Here is a 22455-nt window from a genome sequence, read left to right as displayed (position 1 = left end):
GAACATTTACCTTCGGAAATTTCATAACCAAAAAACTTAATACTTGTTTTACAAAAATCACACTTAGAACCTTTTAATTTTATATTTTCTAACCTACAAATTTCGAAAAATTTTCCTAAATGAGCTAAATGCTCTTCAAGAGAGTAACTATAAATTATAATATCACCAATGAAATTTTTAGCAAATTTAATGTTATGTTTTTGTAGTATTTGGCGGCTAGCATGCTGAAATATACTTGGGCTGTTCTTCCAGCCAAAAGGGAGTCTTAACCACTCATATAAGCCAAAATTAGTGGTCATCGCAAATTTTTCAGTGTCACAATCTCTAATTTTTAAATGCCTAAAACCTGAACATAAATCAACTTTAGAATAATATTTTGCATTCGTTAAGTCATCAAGAACATCATCAATTCAAAGGATTGGTTCAGCATCTGATTTTGTTACTAAATTTAATCGCCTAAAATCTATACAAAGTCTATTTCTTTTCCCCTCATCTTTTCTAGTTACCATTGTATGTACAGAGAGAGAGACATTACATAACCAAATTCGCTTTCGTATGTTTATGGGGGCTGAATAGGGGCTATGTGAAGGTTTAATAATATCATTTTCTAACAACTTTTTAATTTGTGTCTCAATATCTATATTATCTTGAGGAGAGCAACGATATGGACGTAAAGATATTGGCGATTCAGAAGTAAGAATAACCTTCTGAGGCTCTAATCTTATGAATGCAACATCATACCTATCCTCACTAAAATATCATTATACTTTTCTTTTAATAAAGATAGTCTCTTATCTACTTTTATTATGCATTAAATTTATAGTGTGTTTTTTAATCATTGATTTTGTTTATATTAGTTATTTTAGGAATTTTAATTATTTTAAAAAAATAGATGTGTGAATTTTGTATTTTTTAAACTTGTTTTTCTTGGCAAATTTTTTTATTGTTTTAAATGTTATTTCTCTGCCATTTTTTTTTTCTTTTTAAATTTAGGTGAGCTTTTCTTTTTTCTCTTACTTTAAAATGTGTTACAGTTTTTTCTTGTAATTTGAGTCCGATAAAACATTGATTAACGATACTTTTTGGTCAATCCAGAAAAGCGGGAAATTCAGACATCTGGGATAGAGATGGTCCTGAGCATCCCTGATAATTGGTTCTCTACTGTACTTCATATTTTAACCTGTTTTTGTAACTGTTTGTTTGGTACAGCATGCCTATAAAGACGAAATTTGGTAGTAGTTTTATAGTTTAATTGAAAATTATGATGAAATCAGGATAGTGATAATACAAAATGTTTTATTTAGTAACAGTTGTAGAATTTGAGATACAAAAGTATAGAATGTTTTATAAAAAAGACTTTATAAGTGAAATAATAAATTTTGCATAATAATATCAGTAAGGATAGGCCATGTGAGATAAATCCCCCACAACCAGCCTAATCAAAATCCAAATTAATAAGTGATTGAATTGCTCCCAACAGACAGTTAGGAGCATGGGAAGAGATCCATGGCTGGTGTTTTATCGAAAGATAAAATAACCAAAAACAAAGCAACCCCCCATAATCAATATTAAATTTGAAAAATAATTTGGCGAACGCTAATTGCAAAAAAGACGGTGAGAATTAGTATAACCATGTAAGTGAAACATTTTTGTGGTAAGAAATAAAAAATAAAGAGTTATAAATGTATTTATTTTTTGATTTAGTTACGACAGTGAATTAATGAGTTTTACATTAGTATTGAAATAAAAAGTTAGCCATTACATTATTGTTAAGAAAAGAATAAAATATTTAATAGTAACTTAAATTAAATAATTAGTTTTATTTAATTAAAATTCAGTTAAGAATGATTAAAAAAAGTTAAAGAAATTTTAAGCGCTAGGAAAAATGTAATGCCTATTGTGACATCACAATGCCTTTTTCTTAAACCTTAAACTTTTAAACCCACCATTCAAGCTGATTAATTTCAATAGAGTGAATTAGCTAATTTGCTATACAGTTAGAATTTAGAAGCAGTAGACTATTTTGCAAATGACTCAAATGACCCAGCGCTTGTTATAAATTGTAAGAAACTGGTGATGTGTATCACTAAACAGGGGTTTGTTTAGAAGAAATTTGAGTCCCTCCCAACCTTTTTATCACTGCGGACCTATCAACGTTTCATAATTTTACCGCCGCCCAGCTGGGGGAGGGGGCGTTGATTGCTTATGTTTTAGATTATTTTGATTTATTAATTTTAATTTAATTGCATTTAAACATGCCTACAAAATAAAATACAGTTACACCAAGAAATAAGTATGAAGTGATTTAACATTTTAACTTACTAGAACGTTAAATAAATGAGAACCCTGAGCTTGTTTCTTTGCAATGAGATTGTTCCATCTGGGGGGTAATCGGAGACAATAACACCCGAAGTGTGCTGCTTATGTCCAGTTTATTCCGATGCTTTGTTTTGATTGCTGTGACTGCAGAAAATCCCGCTTCACACAGATAGGTTGCCAGAAATGGCAACAAGGATTTAAGTACTGTAATGGCAATATCGGGGTATCCTGCCATGTCTTAAATCCAGAACACCAGCAGAACGTAGTTTTAAGTCCGCCGTCATTTGCAATCTCCAGCAGTTGATCTTCTTGCACAGACATGCTAGATTCGCCCGATTTTTGGACAAATGGGCCGCAGATCCATTCTTTACCAGATATTTTTAATTTGGGGTATAAACCAAGGAATTTAAATTCAGTTTCAATGAAATGGGCAGCCCGGTACCATTTGATCCACGGTTCGGGGGTTGGGGAACACTACCTTGACGAACCCTTCACAAAATATCTTTTCATGAAAACGGATCCTTCACAAAATAATTAATCTTTTAATCGGACCCTTAACAGATTTGTTTATCTTCATTAATGTTTTGTTAATTGAATAAACCATTTCGGGAGGGGGGAGAAGAAAAACGGTTCGAGACAAACTAAGTTTCCCTAAGTTTAAATTCCAAATGTAGTATTCTAAGAAAATATTTCTACTTTTACAGGGTGGCCACCCACCTGGAAAACCTGGAATTATCAGGGAATTCTTTTTATACTGGAAAAAACCTGGAAAAATCAGGGAAATTTTGATGATAACCTGGAAAAATCAGGGAAATTTAAAGAAAAAAACTGGAAATTTTTCTTCAATAATTGTTTTAATTTCACTAATTTATATTATTTACTAATTTTCTTAATTTAAATTATTTCATCCATTATACCCACTTTTTTTTAGACGGAAATGTTGAAATATCATCAACTTAGCGATACTTTGCTTGCATCAAAATTTGTTCCATTACAGCTCTGTTAAGCTAGAATACCACATAAAATTCTCCCACGGTTGCTAAACGAATGTAGAAATCTTTGACCACTATGGGACTATGCAATTTAGGAAAGATTGTGGTGGAGGTGGAAGAAGGGATTAGGATATTAATTCCTGTTTTTAAATTGTGTCCTTGGGCTGAATCCGTTTATGCCTCAAGTTTGTTCCGATGCTTTGGTGGTAATTTATTTTGACAAAATGTTTTTCTATTTTTAACATTATAAAATTCTCCAAAAATTAGTTGGTTGTAATTTAATAATAATAGATTTTATATTTCACTATTTTTCTGAATGCTTTTGTACTCCTATTCAAAGAAATCTGTGAATCATTTTCAGGAAATCAACAAATTACACATTTTTTTTTACAATCCCTAACAGCAATGTTTGTCGACAAATTGTTACAATTGTTGCATTAATGCTAATTTTTTCTATTTCCTTTTAACCTTTTATAACATATTTTGAATTTTTTTTAAAAAAAGGTTCTTTTAAGTACTAACTATATATTAATATTTAATTTCACTGTTTTGTTGATCAATATATGATATTTGATTCAAAATTTGAATTGTATACTTATCACAATATCAAAAGTTTGTAAATGTTGCTTGCTTTCCAGAGATGATATTTCCAAAACTATTCCTCCTTTTACCATAAAAAGCTGATAAAGACTTAGGAATGTATAGGAAACATATTAAATGATAAAATATTTTTAAAACANGTTTGGCTTACTTTTGAAAGAGTTATCGCTATTTTTGTGATTTTTCCTTAATTTATGATAACCAGTGTATATATTATTTTATTCATATGTGTTTAGTACGAAGAAGGAAAACAAAACTTAATGTTTTAGTTCTGCACTGTTCAAGACTCTAGCTGTTAAAACAAAAGCAATTAACTATACTAAACTAGAAAACTATGTGTTTAGATTGGAATTCTTTAAATATTTTAATTTCAAATAAGAAAAAAAAGTATAAAATTTAAAGAATTTTATCTTTTTTTTTAATAGAGTATACAACAAAAAATTAGACAATTTTACATTTGTTGCATTTATTTTTGTATATTGAATCTCGTAAAATAATAATGCTAATTCAAAAAAACTTTATTTAAAAATTTGACTTGAGATATTAATTTAAAGAAAATATGATCAATGAATTTTATAAAAAGTACTGCTAAAATAAAATATACTATACATCATCATCATCATATTTGGCTAGACAGCCCAGGGTGGGCCAGTGCCTTCCTTTGAATTCGAATCCACTTCTCTCTACTTTTGACACTTGTTCGCCAGTTTTTCTCCTTTAGAGTAAGGAAATCAGTCTCAACTAAATCTAGCCATCTCAGCCTGGGTCTACCTCTTTTCCTGTTCGTTAGGGGTTTGTGTAATAGGATTTTCTTTAAATTTGAGTCATCATTCCTTCTGAAAATGTGAGCTGCCCAGTTCATTCGATTTATTTTAATGAATTTCACAATATCTGGCTCTCTGTAGATTTTATACAGTTCAGTATTATATCGTCTTCTCCAGGAATTATTTATTTTTATCCCACCAAGGATGGCCCTCAAAACTTTTCTCTCAAAAATGGCAATTTTATTTTCACCAGCTTGAGTTAGGTTCCAGGTCTCAGAGCCATAGGTAAGTATTGGCCTAATTAATGTTTTATAGAGTAAAAGTTTTGTATTTTTTGATAAAAGAGAGGATTTGAAAAAACGTTTTAAACCATAAAAAGCTTTATTTGAACAAATTAGACGACTCCGAATCTCATTGTCTATGTTATTGTCGGCAGTAACTATTGAACCAAGGTAAGTAAAATTCTGAACAGTCTGAAACCTGTGGGAACCAATCTCCAGATAGGATTCACTAGAATTTAATTTAGCAAGTACAGGCATGTATTTGGTCTTATCGGTATTGATGATTAGTCCCATATCCCTAGCAGCAAGCTCCAAAGAAAGGAAAGCTTCTTTTAATGCAGGAACAGTTCGTGCAATGATGTCTAAATCATCCGCATACGCCAATATTTGAATAGATTTTGAAAATATGTTGCCTCTGATATTGATTTCAGCATCTCTTATAACTTTTTCTAGAGCAACATTAAAAAGAAGACAGGATAAGGAGTCTCCCTGTCTGACTCCATTGTTTACTTTAATTTCTTCAGATAAAGATCCCAAAAGTTTGACTCTGCATACGGTGTTTGACATGCTTGCTTCTACAAGTCTAATTATATACTATACAGTACAGCTTTATATTCAAATGTAAATAAGTGTAAAATTCATTAATTTAATTGAATATTTCAGAATGGCTATTTAATAATAAAGAATATATTCTATTCTTAGCGAAACTGCATGGAATATTTTAAAAACGAAGCAAAAGTTTATTTTTAAGAAATCAATCATCAAAAAAAAAAAAAAAAACTTCACACAAAATTCATCGTACACTTTCAAAAAAATATCTGCCTATTAGTAAATATTCAAATTTTTTTAATTAGTAATATTTAGTAGAGTTTCCTTTCACATTTACAATAGCTTTTATAAGTTTGTAAATAAATGTAACTATTTTTTTTCCTGTCGGGTGAAATTCGAACAGAATATTTTTTATTAAATTTTATAGAAACTTTTACAACACTCAATTGTGAATTTATGAATTTTTCCACAATTTTATGATTTTAATCTCTGATATGAAGTCCTTCTTTTAAGCATTTTATCACATGTTGCACAGTACAATAGGAGCATTAAACTAATTTAACAATATTCATTGCTGATTTACCTCGTATAATGACAAATAATCAACCTTCAAATTTGGTCTATTGTTTTGTTATGACCATGAGCCGTTTTTAGATGATAAAAGACAATATTACGGTGAAGCAAAAATTAAAGTATAATTTTGCTATCACAATCTTGATACTAAATTGCAAATAAATATGTAAAAAATTAAATGCAAAATTATTAAAGGAACAAATTAAAACAATAGACGATAATTTTAATTATGAAGTTGGAAAACATTCAAGTGTACGATGACTTTTGTGGGATAAAATTTTTGTTACTATTTGATTATTGATATCTTAAAAATAAACTTTTGCTTTGTTTTTAAAATATTCCATGCAGTTTTGCTAAGATTAGATTATACATCTTTGTGCCTTGTATGCAATACAAAGCGGACTGTAATGGTTTGATTAAACATTTATTAAACAATACTTAATAATATAAATGAACTATATACACGAAGATTATTATGGCTGCTGCAATAGCAGTAAACAATGAAAGGTAACTCATGCGAGAGCTGACAAGTGAACTTCCTTGTTCAAAGTTCTTGAGTAAAAGAATGTTTAATTCTCTGACAGCAATGCAAAAAGTATGTGGGGGTGCGATAAGGGTAAAACGCACCCCCCACACATGATAAGGGTATATTTTTGATATCTAACAATCTTATTATCAAATACTCATATAATTATCAGAAAAGGTAAAAACCAAAGTGTGGAGAGATCTTCAACAGAACACCATTCTAGACTGGCCGCACCGCGAAGCGCTGGCTCAGTTTCGACTATATACCAGACATGACTGCCTAGCCACGCACCTGTTTCGTTTAGGGCTGGCACCCGATTCCTATTGTCCTCTGTGCAAGAGCCAATCTGTTTTGGATGGCGGCCACATCCTGCTCTGCAGGGCCCTCCGTGGGTCGTCGTCTACCGAGCGATATTGGGAAGCAAGAGCGCTCCTGAGGAAATGACTTTTTATTTTCTTGTTTTGTTCCTGTGTTTTTACCTTTTAACATGTCACTTCACCTCTGCCATTTGAAATAAATAAATATTATCAAATACCCATTCTGATATATTTATTTTAATTAATGAATATCTATTTCCCATTTCAAAAAAAGTTATAAGTGGATGAGCACTTTTGGGAGCCACTGTAACTATAAAAATTTATTAATATATAATCACTTGAAACGGTTTTCCTTTTTGCTTAATGAAAATATATTAAACTATACTTATCGAAGGTCTTATTAGTCATTCTGTTTTTGCCATTTGCTAGGTACACTTTGAGAAAAAACTACTTAAAGTAACACATTAAAAAATTTTATTCAATTAAAACAATACATTCTACAAGCTAAACATATTTTCTCCACGTGTCTTAATTTCTTCAAAATTAATTCTGTGCCAAAACATTAAAAAATAAATAAAAAATTGTCAAAATAAATTATTTTTTTCAAGATGATATGTTAAAAAAAAAACATTTTGAATGAAATATTTTATAATAGAGACACTTTTCTTGTACACATCCTACACTTTATAAGAAAAAAGAAACATGGACCTGGAAATTTTAAGATTTTTATCTGGAAAAATCAGGGAAATTTTAAATCTGATTTGAGTGGCCACCCTGTTTTACAAACATCGTGTGCGCATTCTTATTGATATTAAATCATAATTTTTTTTGTGAATAAATAATTGATCAATTTATATTTATTCATAAAATTAGTCAATAGAATATTATGTAAATAAAGATTGATTTCTGGCAATTTTTTAAAACATTACTAAATTGTGTTATTTAAAATATGTCTATTGTAATTATTAAAAATGTGAGTGATTTTGTTTCCACATTATTCGTCCAAAATGAATATTCTGTGTTGAGCAGTATAGACTAAATACCAAATATTTGTATGTTGCATCTCTAATTTAGTAGCAGCAATTGTTGACCAGAATCTTGTATCTATTTAGAATTTAAAAACTTGAAAAGGTTTTTAGTAATTTTTGCAATAACAGGACCCTATTTGCACAAATTCACAAATGTAGGATCCTGGTCGTAAAAATGTGACTTAACGCTTATTTTATATTCACAAATTATGAATAGTTTTTTCACAATTTTACAAAAACAGTATCTTTTCACAAAATGTCTCGACAGACCCCTGCTAACACTTTTTGGCAATTATTAAAAGAAATCTAATACAATTAAAAGTCAAAATTTTTTATTTCTACTACAACTATGTAATGATTTGTTGGAGATTATACTTTTAATGTTGCATTTAATCAAGCATTGAATTGTGCATAATTAGTTCCTCTATTTTTTATTTTAGGATGAACAAGGTTGTAATTCAAATTTAAGAAAAACTGAAAAAATATCTTTAAATAAGTGAGTTTTTTTTTTTTTTTTTTTTTTTTTTTTTTTTTTTTTTTTTTTTTTTTGCTCAAGTAAGCTTTTTTTGTTATATTCATGTTTCAAATTAAATGGCTCAATCAAAGTCATAACAATGCTCTGTTCTGTGTTAGTTCTTTTCTGTTTAGTTTCTATGTGTTTGTTAGAATATAGTTTCTATATTTCTTTTTTTATTTAAATTCTGATCTCTCTCATTTATTTTAGATGTACAGCTTTTCTTTTATCCTTCCCAGAATGCCTTGAAGTTATGAAATTACTAGATACAAGGATTAGTGTTTTTAACTCTTCATATATGATTCTACCTGAATATTTACTAGATGCTGCTATTAAACTACAAAGCACGATAAATTGGGCTGTCTCTGTAAGCTTCTCTTCTTTTCCTAATTTCAATATAGAAGTCCTGTGTTTAAGATCATTATCAAAGTTGTTTTTAAAAGAAGCATTTGTGTTGACTTAAAATTTGCCCTATCATGTTATGGGGAAGAGATATAAAATCTTACTTTTAGTATGAGGAACATTCTTATTTCCGTTGGTTTATCAGCATTTACAAACTAATGATCTCTTTCCCTCCTTGTATAAATTTAACTTAACTGCAGGATTTACAAAAACCCAACTCACAATGTTTTTATTTTTCATGAAGTCACCTGATTTTGCCCAGAGATAAGTGTGTGTTTTTAATATATTTCTTCTGTATATTTATATATGTACTAAATATAAAAGTAAGACATAGTATAAACTATAAAAACATTGCTTGATTATTACCTGAAGGATTAATAAGAAATGGTTATGAGAATAACTGTTTTAGTCATATTTCTGCCTTTTAAATGTATAATGAATTGCATAATTATGAAGTTACTTAAATGATTCTTTGTAAAATGTAAACCATAATTTTATGTTATTAGTTTTAAATTATTGTTGATGTAATGAAATTCAGAGATCAGTGGATCAGAAAAAGACATGTTTATTAGAACACAGAGAGTTATACAATTGGAACATACACTGGGACAGGAGAAATAGGAAAGAACGTCGGATAAACAAAGTTACATGTATTTATAGCCTTCTTGGGCTCAAAAGTTAACGGCGAATCAGAACATTCTGATAACATGCGAACGTAGAAGAAAACTGCTTCAAATAAATGCGATTACATTTTTTTCCTCAACACCCGCCCTTAATCGCACAATACATAAATGCAATTAATATATAACATTATAAAAAGACAAAATTTCTGACAGTCTTACTCTAGGGAAGGATTTTGTTAACATATCAGCAATCTGAAAATTAGTTGTTATATAATTAACTTTAATATCATTCTCAGTGATAGCATTTCGAATTTATTTCAATTTGATATCGATATGCTTTAGCCTGCCATGAGAATTTTCATTGGTTACACATTTAAACTCATGTTTGTGAAAATTGCAACACCATGAAGGATGGTTTGAATTTGATTCCATGAAATTTTATTCTTTTGTAATGTTTCTTTTATGCTAAATTTTAAAAGCTTGAGTTCCCTTCAAATATCTCAACACTTTCTTTAAAGCACACCAAGTTACATCAGTAAAATTTTCCTGAATTTGACTAAGACAATTAACTGCAAATAAAATATCAGGTCTAGAAACATATCTTAAGTATAATAAAGAACCAATTAATTCGTGATTTGGACCTACAAATTTATCTCCTTTCATAAAACTAGCAGATATAGATTTGGGTGCAATTGGTAGAGAGCAAGGTTTGCACTCAGACATGTTAAATTTATCAAGCAATTTCACTATATATGATTCTTGATTTAACAACATTCCATTAGAAGTTAATTCAATATGAATACCTAAGAATTCAGACATTTTCCCTGATTTAGACATTCTAAATTCATTAGATATTAAAGAAATGATAGTATTTACTTCCGTATCATCCGACCCTGCAATTAAAAGATCATCTACATATAAAGCTATCGAAATTCACCAATTGGTAGAATTTCTTTCAAATATGCATGGTTCATTAACAAACTGTTTGAAATTTAATTTTAGAATAAAATCAAGAAATCTTTTAAATCATTGGCGTGGTGATTGTTTTAAGCCATACAAACTCTTATTAAGCTTACATATCTTATTACTGTTATCATTATAACCTTACGGTTGTTCCATATAAATAGTTTCATTAAACTCACCATTTAAGAAAGCACATTTAATATCTAATGTATAAAAATTCATATTCTCATTTAAAGCAATAACAAGCAATATACGTAATCCTGATTAACCTACAACAGGAGAAAATGTTTCTTTGTAATCTATACATTCCTTCTGCATGTAACCCAAGGCAACAAGCCTTGCCTTGTACTTACCGTCCCTTTTTTTTTGTAACACCCACTAACAGTTTATAGTTTTTCTTCCGGGTGGAAGTTCAGTTAATTCCCAAACTTTGTTTACTTTCATGCTTTCCATTTCCTCGTCCATAGCTCCCTGCCACAACTGTTGTTCTTGTGGGGGGAGGGATGCGAGGTCATCATAGTTCAACATGTCGCAGAGAGTGAACATAGCGAATGTCTCAGGTTTGGGGTATCTTACTGGGGGTCTTTTATCCCACTTGGATTTATGAACAGTTTCTTCTTTAGGGGTGTCATCCTCTTCTTCGTCATTCGAGGACACTTTTTTACGTTTAAATGTAACACTGAAGCCTGCTGCTTTAATATTTCGCACAGAAATAAGTTCGCAATTTAATTCTGGAACAAAGAGGACATTTTAAGAGTTATTTCAACTCCAGTTGAGGATGGAAAATTGCGACGCACATTTCACTGTTCCGGACATTGGTTTAAGAGACGAGAACCAATCCTTATGCGAACACGTGTGTGATGTTGTTCCCAAATCAATGATGAACTTGTCACAACTGACATCTCCAATGACAAAAGAAAATACTGCCGATGAGCTGGTTTCATTCTGTTTAAAAATTTTGCAGTCTCTCTTCTCGTTTAAAAATTTTGCAGTCTTAGTTCTTCTTCTCTGCAGTCTCTTCATGACCTGTTTTGCCACAATTAAAACAGGTAATCTTTTTACGACAATATTTGACAGTGTGTCCTTTAAGCTTGCAAAATGAACAAAATAAGTCCCAGCATTTATTTGCATTTTCAGGTGATTTCAGGGAAAAAGTTACATTTTCCGAAAGAAACTTATTCTTTTTACTTTTATTTTCCCCTTTGAAATCAAATAAGAAAGCCGTAGTGTCTATCAATCTTTGAGAGACAAATTCGAAGGAAAGACTTTCATTCGGTTGATTCTCTAAAGCAGCTTTAACATTTTCATATTCCTGTGGTAAGGACATCAAAAGGTAAACAACTGTGTCTAAATTGCTCACTTCAGCACCGGAGATTCGCAGATTATTCACGAGCTTGTTGACATCATCAATGTGTTGTCTCATGAAAACATCTTGGCGCTTCCGCATCATAGCCAGGCGCTTCCGGGTGAGTATTTGACAGACTACACCCTTCGCCTCATAAACTGAGTGGAGTTTTTCACCGTGCAAATGTTGTAGACGAATGCCTTAAATCGGAGGATATCACCCGTATGGATTGGCCAGCATGCTCACCTGACTTGAATCCAATAGAGCATGTGTGGGATATGCTTGGCCGACGAATTTCAGCCCGTCAACCCCCGTCCCACCTGTCTACCGGACTTTCGGAGGGCTTTGCTTGATGAGTGGTGTAATATTCCCCAAGATCAGATTGATAATTTGATACTCAGCATGCCTAGGCATTGTACGATCCGTATTGCATTGTCCGGGAGGCATACTCCGTATTAACCATCATACTAACCATGTTATACTGTTTTTAGTAAATAGGTTCTTTTTTGAAATTTGCTCCAGGGAGTGAAAATCGCAATTTTTATTAATTATGTCAAACATATAGCATCTTTTTTGCTCTTTACCTTTTGTTTAATACACAGACTTTACAAATAAGTCAAATTTGTTTGGCTTCTGTTTCTTTCTGTGCCTGAACTTCATTATCCCTAATTTATGGACATGGGTGTAGTTGAACTAATAATAATAAAATAATGGTTGAATAAAGGCAAAATTAAATAGTTGAACTAATTTTGATTGTAAATAAACATAAAATAAAAATCATTTTATATAAAATGAATAAAGAGAACAATTCAAATTTTTTTAAACAACTTAAAATTTCCATCATAAAGCTTTAAATTCTAAATCTTCTAAATCTAATAATGATAAATCTAAATCTAAAAATTAAATCTTCTGAAAATGATAAATAGTAAATAACCAAAAAATTTTAAAGGAATAATAGTTTTAAGTGCAAATAAACATATTTATTAAAAAAATCAATTTGGGAATGTCCCTTTAGCTCACAATTTTTTTAAATTTCTTGTTGAATTGTAAATTCGATAAAAATCATTTTAAATAAACTGAATCAAGGAAACAATTCACATTTTTGAAACAACTTGAAATTTGATTTCATTTTCTAAAAATAGTAAATAAGTATATGATACCCAGTGTACCATTATAAACTCCATGAAAATTCTGAAACATCATATCGAGTTGAATAGATATGATATTCTATTCACTTTGAACAATTTGTGGATGGTCCTTTAGTGCATCATGTTAAATTAATGCAATTTCAGAATTGTAAGGTTTAAGTGGAAATCAGGCAAAAAAAAAAAAAAATTAAAAAACGGAACGATGTTGAAAATTAGCACATTGAATTGAAGTTGGTCTTGGTGTCGTGTAATTGAGTCAGAAAATAAATTATTTAACCTAAACATAAAAAGTTTGTAATTTTATTAATAACAAAATGTGTTAAAATATTTTAAATTAATATTACATATTTTAAATAATAAAATCTGTATAATAAAAATTTATGAAAAATAGGAAATAATAGGGCAATAGCTTTACTGTAGCTATAAATAATGATATAAAATCAATAATGAAAAATAATAATAAAAAAACAGTTACCGTAATTTATGGAAGAAACGCCGCGGCGTTTACGAGTTTAAAAGCTTTAAAATTTTAAGTGCGGCGTTTAGGATATTTTAAAAATAAATTTTAAATTTTTCAAAGAAAATTTTTTTTTTAATCAAAATAGTTACGAATTATGGCAAGAGATGGCTCCACTATTGATAACCCACCACCCCTTAAAGAAAGTGGGTTGATCTCGATCTAGTTCCCGCCAAACCACGTGGTTGATAGCTCTTTCACATTTTTTCTCACTTTGTTACAACGTGCTTTGTTGAGAAATTAAATTGCGGAAAATTTTCTTTTTAGTATTTACTAATATTTATACATCGTTGTTATGGACGCGACTTATAAACTGATATCTTCTTATTTAAATAAAAGAGGTATATTTTCAAAAAATAAATAATTTAAATTAAAAAAAATATTTATAAAATGTAAATATGTAGTACAGTATGGAACCCAAAATTCGGCACTTAATCCGACCATTTTTTTTTTTTTTTTAAGAAATTTTTTTGATAAGAGAGAAAAAAATCAGTAATATTTTCTTTTTATTTGGAATTTTTTTCTCTTGAAGTAAGTAACTATATTTTATCTTTTAAAAATAAAAACATGAAGAGAAAAAATAATAAATCTGTGTCAAACAAAATATCTGTTCCTAAAGCAGTTTAAAATAAAGTGAAATTGAAAAGTAAAAACATCTGCATTTCCAATAAACAAAATAAATGCAAGTTGGGAGAGACTGATGAATCAATCTTGACAGCTGTGCTAGTGCTTTACTGGTTTGTCCCCCCACATTTCCCTCTTCTGTTTGACCATAAATTAGCCACACCCTTTTGACATTGAAACTTCTTTCTCACTTGGTGTACAAAGTGAATTCTATCCCTTTTGCTGCTTTTTTTTTTAAAAAAAAATTCGATTTATTTATCGTTTTATTGTTTATTAACTGTTACTTTTTTTTGTTAACTTGTTTTTTTTATCGTTATTAGTTGTTTGCTTCTTTTTTGTAGTTATTCATTGTTAGTTTCTTGCCATTAATTGTTACTTTTTTTGTAGTTCCTTGTTAGCTTTTTTTCTCCGAGGTGAGCGTCTTTTGTTAAAACAAAATGTTATGTAAAAGAAAAAACGAGAACAATGATCTCGCTCTGAAGAAGAGACGATTACTTCTTTTTCGGATTATTTCATCTTGAATTATTTATCCTTCGGATTATTTCTTCTTGATTATATCTTATAGATTATTATTTTAATTAATGAAATTTCTAAAGATGGGACAGTTTTAAATTCACCCCATCAAAATCTGCAATTGAAACTTAGCTAAATTTATTGGTTTTTCTGAAATTAACAGCGTAATTGAATTATCGTAATGCACGGGCGCCATATTGGAATTTCCGTAAGAGATCCGAAATACGGAATTTCGGCGGTCCCGTGAGTGCCGAATTTTGGGTCCTATACTGTAATGTAAAAAAATCATTTATATTAAAGTATTATAAAGATAGTTATTTAAATTTTTTACTTAATGATGGCACCAACAGCCGATTGTAAGATGTTGTTCTGAGTAGTTTGTCCAAAATATACAATAGCAGATTACATTCTTGATTATATTATAATTATACATTTATAAATTTTAGTTTAAAACAGTAGTAGTATTCATAAGGAATTAATGTTATATATTCACTTTTGCCGCTAAATCATTATTATGGGTGCAGCGTTTACAACATGTGCGGCGTTTACCATGATTTTTTTCTTTTAAGTCTCATTATCACAAGTGCGCTGTTTACGATAGGTGCGGCGTTTCTTCCATAAATTACGGTACCTAAAACATAAGCTTTCATAGTAAGTGCAAATTACAAGCATGATAAATTATGCATATATTTGAGAGACGTGTTATATCGCTTATTTCTGTTATGTTTCTAACACAGCTTGAAATACTAAATTGTACTTTAAACTATTATAACGAAACATCTTGAATAGTTGCAACAATTTTATAAATCCACCCTTATTTTATTGAGGGTTGATATAAAACTAAATAATCAATAAATCAGTACTAATCAATAGTACGAAATCTTGTACAAAGTTAATAGAGATATGTGAACACAATTAATCAACTTAAAATATCAGTTTTTTTATTTAGTGTTATTTGTTGCTCTTCGTTATGGTCTTATGTTATTAGATTAAGCAAAATATGTTTTTTAAAGATGTTTTTTAAAGTTCGTTCTATTAGAATGATATATAAATATGTATAAATAAAATTTTTCCTTTTTTTTTTAGGAATTTATTGAGTTTTTAAGTTATAGACCTGTTATAGATTACTCAAGGAATGATATATCAGCTGCTATTGAAAAGTAAGTTATGTAGGGTGAGTAAAAAAAATAGACCACCTTTTACAGAGATGCCAATTTGCTCTGTTTTGTGTAAAAAAAATTTCTAGTTGTAGCAAAATGTATGTTTTGATCTATGATTCATAAAAAATTTGACTAAAAGTTATTTTGTCAACCACTGCATATAAACAATCATGGAAAAGTTCAGTAGGAAAATTGGAAACTTTTTTTTTTTCTGCCTTGCAAGCAAAATATAAGAGCTTAAATTTGCAATCTTGAGCAATACTATGTATTTTTATATAAATGTATAATTTTTTTAGAATTTTTTCTGTGCTAATATTTCTTTAATTGTTGTCGTGTATTTAGCCATTCGAGGCTATGTTAAGAACTATCATATCACGCCTACGCAATCAAATTGAGACTTTCCCTCTTAAAAGTTTCAGTTTAGATTCATCACCTGTTAGTGTTGCATTAAGACACATCTCTGTATTCTAAATTTTAAATGTTGTAAATTATTAATAAATAGTGCTTACTGTATATAAGAGTGTTATTTCCTAAAACCCCACGCTATGGGACAGCACACTGGTGACGAGTTGGTGAATTATTTTCCACAAATACAAAATATCATTGCTTGAAAAAGTTTCTTTTCAAAACGAATCTAATTTGGATTAGGGTTTCAAGTACCTGTGGATAGGTAAACATGTTTACTCTTGAAGACTGCTCCAGGTAGGACAATTTATTTCTTTTTTCCAAATGGAAGACCTCATCTCTCAATTAGTTGAACAAAATAAATTGTTGATGTCGGCGTTGCAGTCGAAAGACAAAACCAGTAACAAAAGTAACATTACTGGTGTGAATTTCGAGAAATTGGATGATTCCCAAGAAACATTTAAATCTTTTTTGGAGCAGTTTGAGGTTTTTTTGGACATACAAAATATTCCAAGCGAAAACTTCAATTTCCAGCTTATCAGCTAAATTGTATAATTTGTTAAAAAATTTGTTGGCACCCAACAATCCAGCTGAAGCTGATTTTGAAACCTTAAAAAGCACTCTTAAAGATCATCTTCACCCAAAACCATTAATTATTCCTAGCAGACATATTTTCCTTAATGGAAAACAACATGAGGGAAAAAGCATTATTGCTTATTTAGCAGAACTCTGTTCATTGGCAATACCATGCAATTATGAAAAAGAACTGCTGAACACTATGCTGCGGGATGTTTTTGTGAGCGATCTCCCTGATTGTGCCACATTAGACAGACTTTTTGAAGAAGAAGATATATAAATCTCAAGCGCACTGTTAAAATTGCTTTGGCCATGGAAAAGGCTAGCAAGAGCAAAGAAATAATTGGGAAGGCAACAGAAATTAAAGAATTTAAGGCTAACAAGAAAAAAGAACGCAGAACAATTCTGGTCTAACAAAGCAAAAGTTGAAAATAACTCTGTATGTTATCGGTGTAAGGGATCTTCCTCAAGGAATGCAAATACAAATCAGTAACATGCAACTACTGCCTTAAGGTTGGACATCTAACAAAAGTGTGTGTTTCTGCCACTAGAGCAAAACAAAATAAACATGTTAACCAGAAACAAATTATACTGAACCTGGATGTTCAGGTGAAAATACTATATCCGTGCCGTAGCACACATTAAATGACAAAACATTTAACTAGGAATTACCTAAAAGACCACTAATAATGATTAAAATAAATATAGAAAATTCTTTAGTTCAAATGGAGGTCGACACTAGAGGAACAGTTTCGGTTATGAGCATCAATAGGTTCGAAAAATCTCTAATAAAAAGATTAAACCTACTAACTTATTTTTAAAACCTACAAGGAAGCTGAGGTTGTACCTCTTGGATATGTTTCTGTTAAAGTTGAATATAATAATATATCATATAATTTAAATTTATGTCTAGCAAAAGAGAATTTAGACACTATTTTTGGCAGGGAATGGCTTTATGAAATTCCATTAAATTGGAATACCATTAAAACAATTAATACTGTTAATATTAAACTTAATTTTGATTTATCTATACTTTCAAAAGACTTTCAACATCTCTTTAAGGATGAATTAGGGGAAATAAAAAATTATGAATGTAAGCATGAGTTAAGGGAAGACACCAAACCAATTATTTGCCGACCCTGGCCAGTTCCCTTTGCGCTAAAACAGAGAGTCAATCAGGAAATCGAAAGGGACGGATTTATCGAAAAAATAAATATATCCGATTGGGTCACGCCCATAGTACCGATTGTCAAAAACAATAAATCGATTAGGCTATGTGCTGATTACTCAGTAACGATAAACAAACATTTAAAGGTACAAAAACACCTGCTTCCTCGAACTGAAGATATATTTGCATCACTTAGTGATGGCAGGGTATTTTCTAAAGTTGGTTTCAGCCAAACTTATTTGCAAATGAAGGTTGAAAAGGAAAGTCAGAAACATTAATACAGAAAAAGGTCTTTATACTCCAAAAAGATTAATGTACGGAATTGATTTGGCTCCAGCTATTTGGCAAAAATACATGGAAAGTGTGTTTCATATTTGTGTATTTTTTGATGACGCACGCATGGCAGCTCCCGATAACGAAACTCATTATTTTTATTATGAAAATTTTTTTAAAGATGTCAAAAACATGGTTTGAAAATAAATAAAGATAAAAGTAAATTCTTTCAAAGTGAAATTGAGTTTTTAGGATAAGTTCTAAGGAACTTTTAAAAACATCGGAAAAATAGCTGCAATTACAAAATGCTAAGGCGGCTCAAAATGTTCAAGACGTTCAGTCATTTATAGGTCTCGTGAATTTTTATTCAAGGTTTTCTAAAGACTTAGCAACTTTGGCCTATCCTGTATACAACTTAACCAAGAAAACAGGATGTCCACCATCTGGAAAAGTCAGGGAAATTTACATTTTTCTTAGAAAAACCTGGAAATTTTTTTAACTTTTTGAATAAAACGATGGAAAAAAAATTTCATTGAAAACAGAGATTTGTAAGAAAATGAAATTTCTTTTCATTTTTTTTAAGTGGTAAAAGAAACCACTTTTCTTTAAGCAGTTCTTCCTCCCTCCCTTTTGTTCACAACTATGAATTCCAGTCTCCCTTGGGGGTTGGACTTGCCCCCAACTTTAGTTGTTTATCCCTTTCTCCCTCCCTCAGGCAGTTATAAGCAATGGTAAGTGTTTCATGCAATTTTAGGGGTGATGGATTCTTCAATTGACAATGAAAAGCTGCTTAGTTTTTACTTACCTATAAAAGATTAACTATTCCAAATAAGGATAAACTGGTTTTTAGGTTGTATTGTTAAATTTTACTGCTTTGGTGGTTATTTGATTTGTAGAAATTTTTTTATCTTTTTTTTGTAAAAATCTGCTTTTGGTCTGGAAAATGTCTTCAGGGAAAACTGTATTTAATTCTGATTGGTGTGAAGAGAAACTTAAGCTTAACTGGTCAAAATGGCTGAAACCTCATGAAAAAATTCATGTGCTGCTATATGTTCAGCATGTAACAAAACTATTTCTTTGAGCAATATGGGAAGACAAGCCATTATAAGTCACAAAAAAGGACCAAAGCATCAGAAAAATATTGGATTAAAAAATTCTTCAAATATGCTTATGCAGCAGTTTGTAAAAAATCTGCAATTAGTTCTTCAGTGCATGGGAGTCCAGGATCAATGCCTTCAACCAATTCTTCAGTGCCTGTGATTACAGCATCAGTGCCCTCGACCAGTTCTTCAGTGCTTGTTAATACAGAAGTCTGTACAGTCTGTGGAAAGAAATTCTTCTAAAGGTTCTAAAAAAATTATAGATAAATACTTCCTAAATGACCAAGTAAGTAAAGCTGAAATAATATGGTGTCTTTGCACAGTGATGACTCATTCCTCTTATTATTCAAATTCAGACTTGTCTGATATTCTTAAAATCATGTTTCCTGATAGTGACATTGCTCAGAAATTGAAGCTGAAAAAAGACAAGACATCATATACAATTTGTTTTGGATTGGCTCCTTTTTTTAGAGATGAATTAGTCGCTGTTCTTTCATCTTTAGATTTAGAATCATGCATTGTATGTTTTGATGAATCATTAAACAAAGTTGTCCAGAAAGGTCAAATGGACATACTTGTCAGGTTTTGGCAGAAAAATATGAATACCGTTGTAACACATTATTTGACATCTGTTTTCCTAGGGCATTGGGATGCAGAATCTTTATTTAATGCTCTGAAAAGTTCTATGCCTGATCCTGTTATGAAAAAAATACTTCAACTCTCTATGGATGGCCAGAATGTGATTCTAAAGTTGCATTCATTACTACAAAGTGATTTGCAGGAGCAACCTGGCTCTAAATCTCTTTTGAATATTGGTTCTTGTCGTCTTCATTTTGTTCATGGCGCTTTCAAGACAGGACATAAATGTACATCCTGGGATTTGAATAAGTTTCTCTATGCTGTCCTTAACTTGTTTAAAGATTCACCTGCCAGACGTACTGATTTTGTGCATTTTACAAAAAGTATTGTCTTCCCCCTGAAATTTTGTTCTATTCATTGGGTCGAAAGTTCAGCTGTGGCACAGAGGGCTTTAGAGATTTTGCCACCATTAAAAGTCTTTATCCAAAAGGTAGAAGCTGAAAAGATAGAACCAAATACAAAGACTTATGACACAGTAAAATCAATGCTAAAATGTACTGAGCTGTTAGAGGCAAAATTAGGCTTTTTTATTTCTGTGTCATCAGAAGTGTGCGGCTTTTTAATGAGGTTCCAGACTGATAAACCAATGGCACTTTTCTTGTATAAAGAAATGTACTTGATGCTTAGCAATTTAATGAGGAGATTTGTTGAAAAATCTGTTATAGAGCAGAATGATTCTGCAATGAAGTTGATGGAAGTAGATGTCACCCAAAAATTTAACCTTCTACCAATTATAGACGTGGACATTGGATTTGCAGCCAGGCGTAGTCTTAAAGAAAGCAAAGTCACAGATACTGCTAAGTCTATTTTTAAGAAGGAGTGTCTCCTATTTTTACAAAAAATGACTCTAAAATTGATGGAAAGGAATCTGCTGCGTTTCAAGCTTGTGAGAGGCGTAAGTGGTCTGTCCCCAACAGTTATATCTGGTTCAAATTTATCTGCATTAAAAATATAGAAATGGCTTTGGATTGCAATCAAATGTCAGCAGTCACTGCTGATAAAGTAAAATCAGAATTTTCTAAGTTTGTTGAAGACTATCACATTAAAAAAGAAATGTCGGAATTTAAGCGTGAGAGTGGAAGATTAGATGTCTTCTATTCGTCATTGATGACTGAAAGCACAAACTATCAAAACTTGTTCGTATTCATTAAAAATATTTTAATTATGTCTCATGGAAATGCTGCTGTGGAAAGTGGTTCCAGTATTAATAAAGCTTTGCTTATTGAGAACATGCAAGAAAAGTCAGTAGTTGCTTAAAGAACTGTATACGATAGTATTAGTAATGCTGGAGGTTTATTTAAGATACATGTAACTAAAAAGATGATACTTGCAGCAAGAAATGCTATCATGAAGAGCTAAAAGCGAAAAAACTTATGGAGAAAGAATTGGAAGAACTAGCAACTAAGATAAAGAGGGCTGCTGAGGAAATAAAAGAACTTAAAGTGAAGAAAACGAAAATCCAGCAAGAAGTAGAGGGACAGTTAGCTGATGACATGATAAATTATCTTAATCATTAATTTTATTTTTATTGTGATTTTTAACAAATTCAGATTTTGTCTTTGTTTATAAAAGTAGATGTAGTAAAGGGGCAAATTGAAAATATTTTGTAAAAAGAAATTTGAATAAAGTTTTTGCCTTTCTATTACTATAGTATTTAAATCTTATTTTGTGTTTTTTTAAACATAAGAATTTCATTTTTGTTTAAAAAAAATTGTATTCTTTAATTTAAATTCCTTTTTAACAAATAAGGTTATGGCTTAAGTTATTATGCTTGAATGTGTAGTTTCATATTAAGGAAATTTTCAAAAATCAATTTAAACTGAAAATAAACTTAAAAACTGTTATTTTAAATGTTTTGCTTGGTTTTTAATTTCGAATATAAATTATATTCAATTATCAATATATGAGAAGTGTTTTTTATTTTTAGAAAATTAATATCATTATGGCTCTAATTCCCTAAAGGGAAACCTGGAAATTTCTTGATTGGTGTATGGAAAACCTGGAAAAGTCAGGGAAATTAAAAAAAAATTTTTGAGTAGACACCCTTAAGAAAACCGTTATTTGGAAATGGAATCGCACTTGTCAGGAAGCTTTCGAAAGTGTGAAAAACGAAATTTGCTCTGACAAAATACTAACTCATTATGATCCAAATCTTGCTGTCTTCTGATGCTTCAACTGTAGGGTTGGGAGCAGTACTTTCCCAAATGGTTCCGAACGACGCATAGCATTTGCCTCCAGAACTCTATCTCCAACGGAGCAACATTACTCTCAAATTGACAAGGAAGCTTTGGCAATCGTTTGGAGTGTTTAAAAGTTTTGCCTCTACTTAAAGGGAAATAGATTCCCTTTGATAACTGACCACAAGCCCCTGGTTTCCATCTTTTCATGTAAAAAGGGTCTTCCAGTCCTTTCTGCAACAAGACTTTTGCATTATGCTCTTGTTCTGCAAGCTTATAATTTTGATATCATTTATCGCAATACAAAGGAACACGGCAATGCTGACTGCTTATCGCGTCTACCATTGAAATCTGAAGAA

At 30.6% G+C, this 22455-nt stretch overlaps 1 protein-coding gene across 5 annotated transcripts in view; it reads left to right on the top strand.

Annotated features, from left to right (window-relative positions):
- LOC107452152 (ankyrin repeat domain-containing protein 27) overlaps window positions 1–22455 on the top strand; it is a 125203-nt gene that overhangs the window by 32914 nt on the left and 69834 nt on the right. For all 5 annotated transcript variants that reach the window (XM_016068467.3, XM_016068468.4, XM_016068466.3 and 2 more), the window contains 3 exons: window positions 8390–8445; window positions 8674–8830; window positions 15685–15758. In XM_016068467.3, the coding sequence (XP_015923953.1) occupies window positions 8390–8445; window positions 8674–8830; window positions 15685–15758 (287 nt within the window). The remainder of the gene's footprint in view (window positions 1–8389; window positions 8446–8673; window positions 8831–15684; window positions 15759–22455) is intronic.

Source organism: Parasteatoda tepidariorum, chromosome X1 (assembly GCF_043381705.1).
Source record: "Parasteatoda tepidariorum isolate YZ-2023 chromosome X1, CAS_Ptep_4.0, whole genome shotgun sequence".
NCBI classification, from domain to species: Eukaryota; Metazoa; Arthropoda; class Arachnida; order Araneae; family Theridiidae; genus Parasteatoda; species Parasteatoda tepidariorum.
Note: the sequence above shows the minus strand (reverse complement) of the source record. Positions and strands in the feature narration are given on the sequence as shown.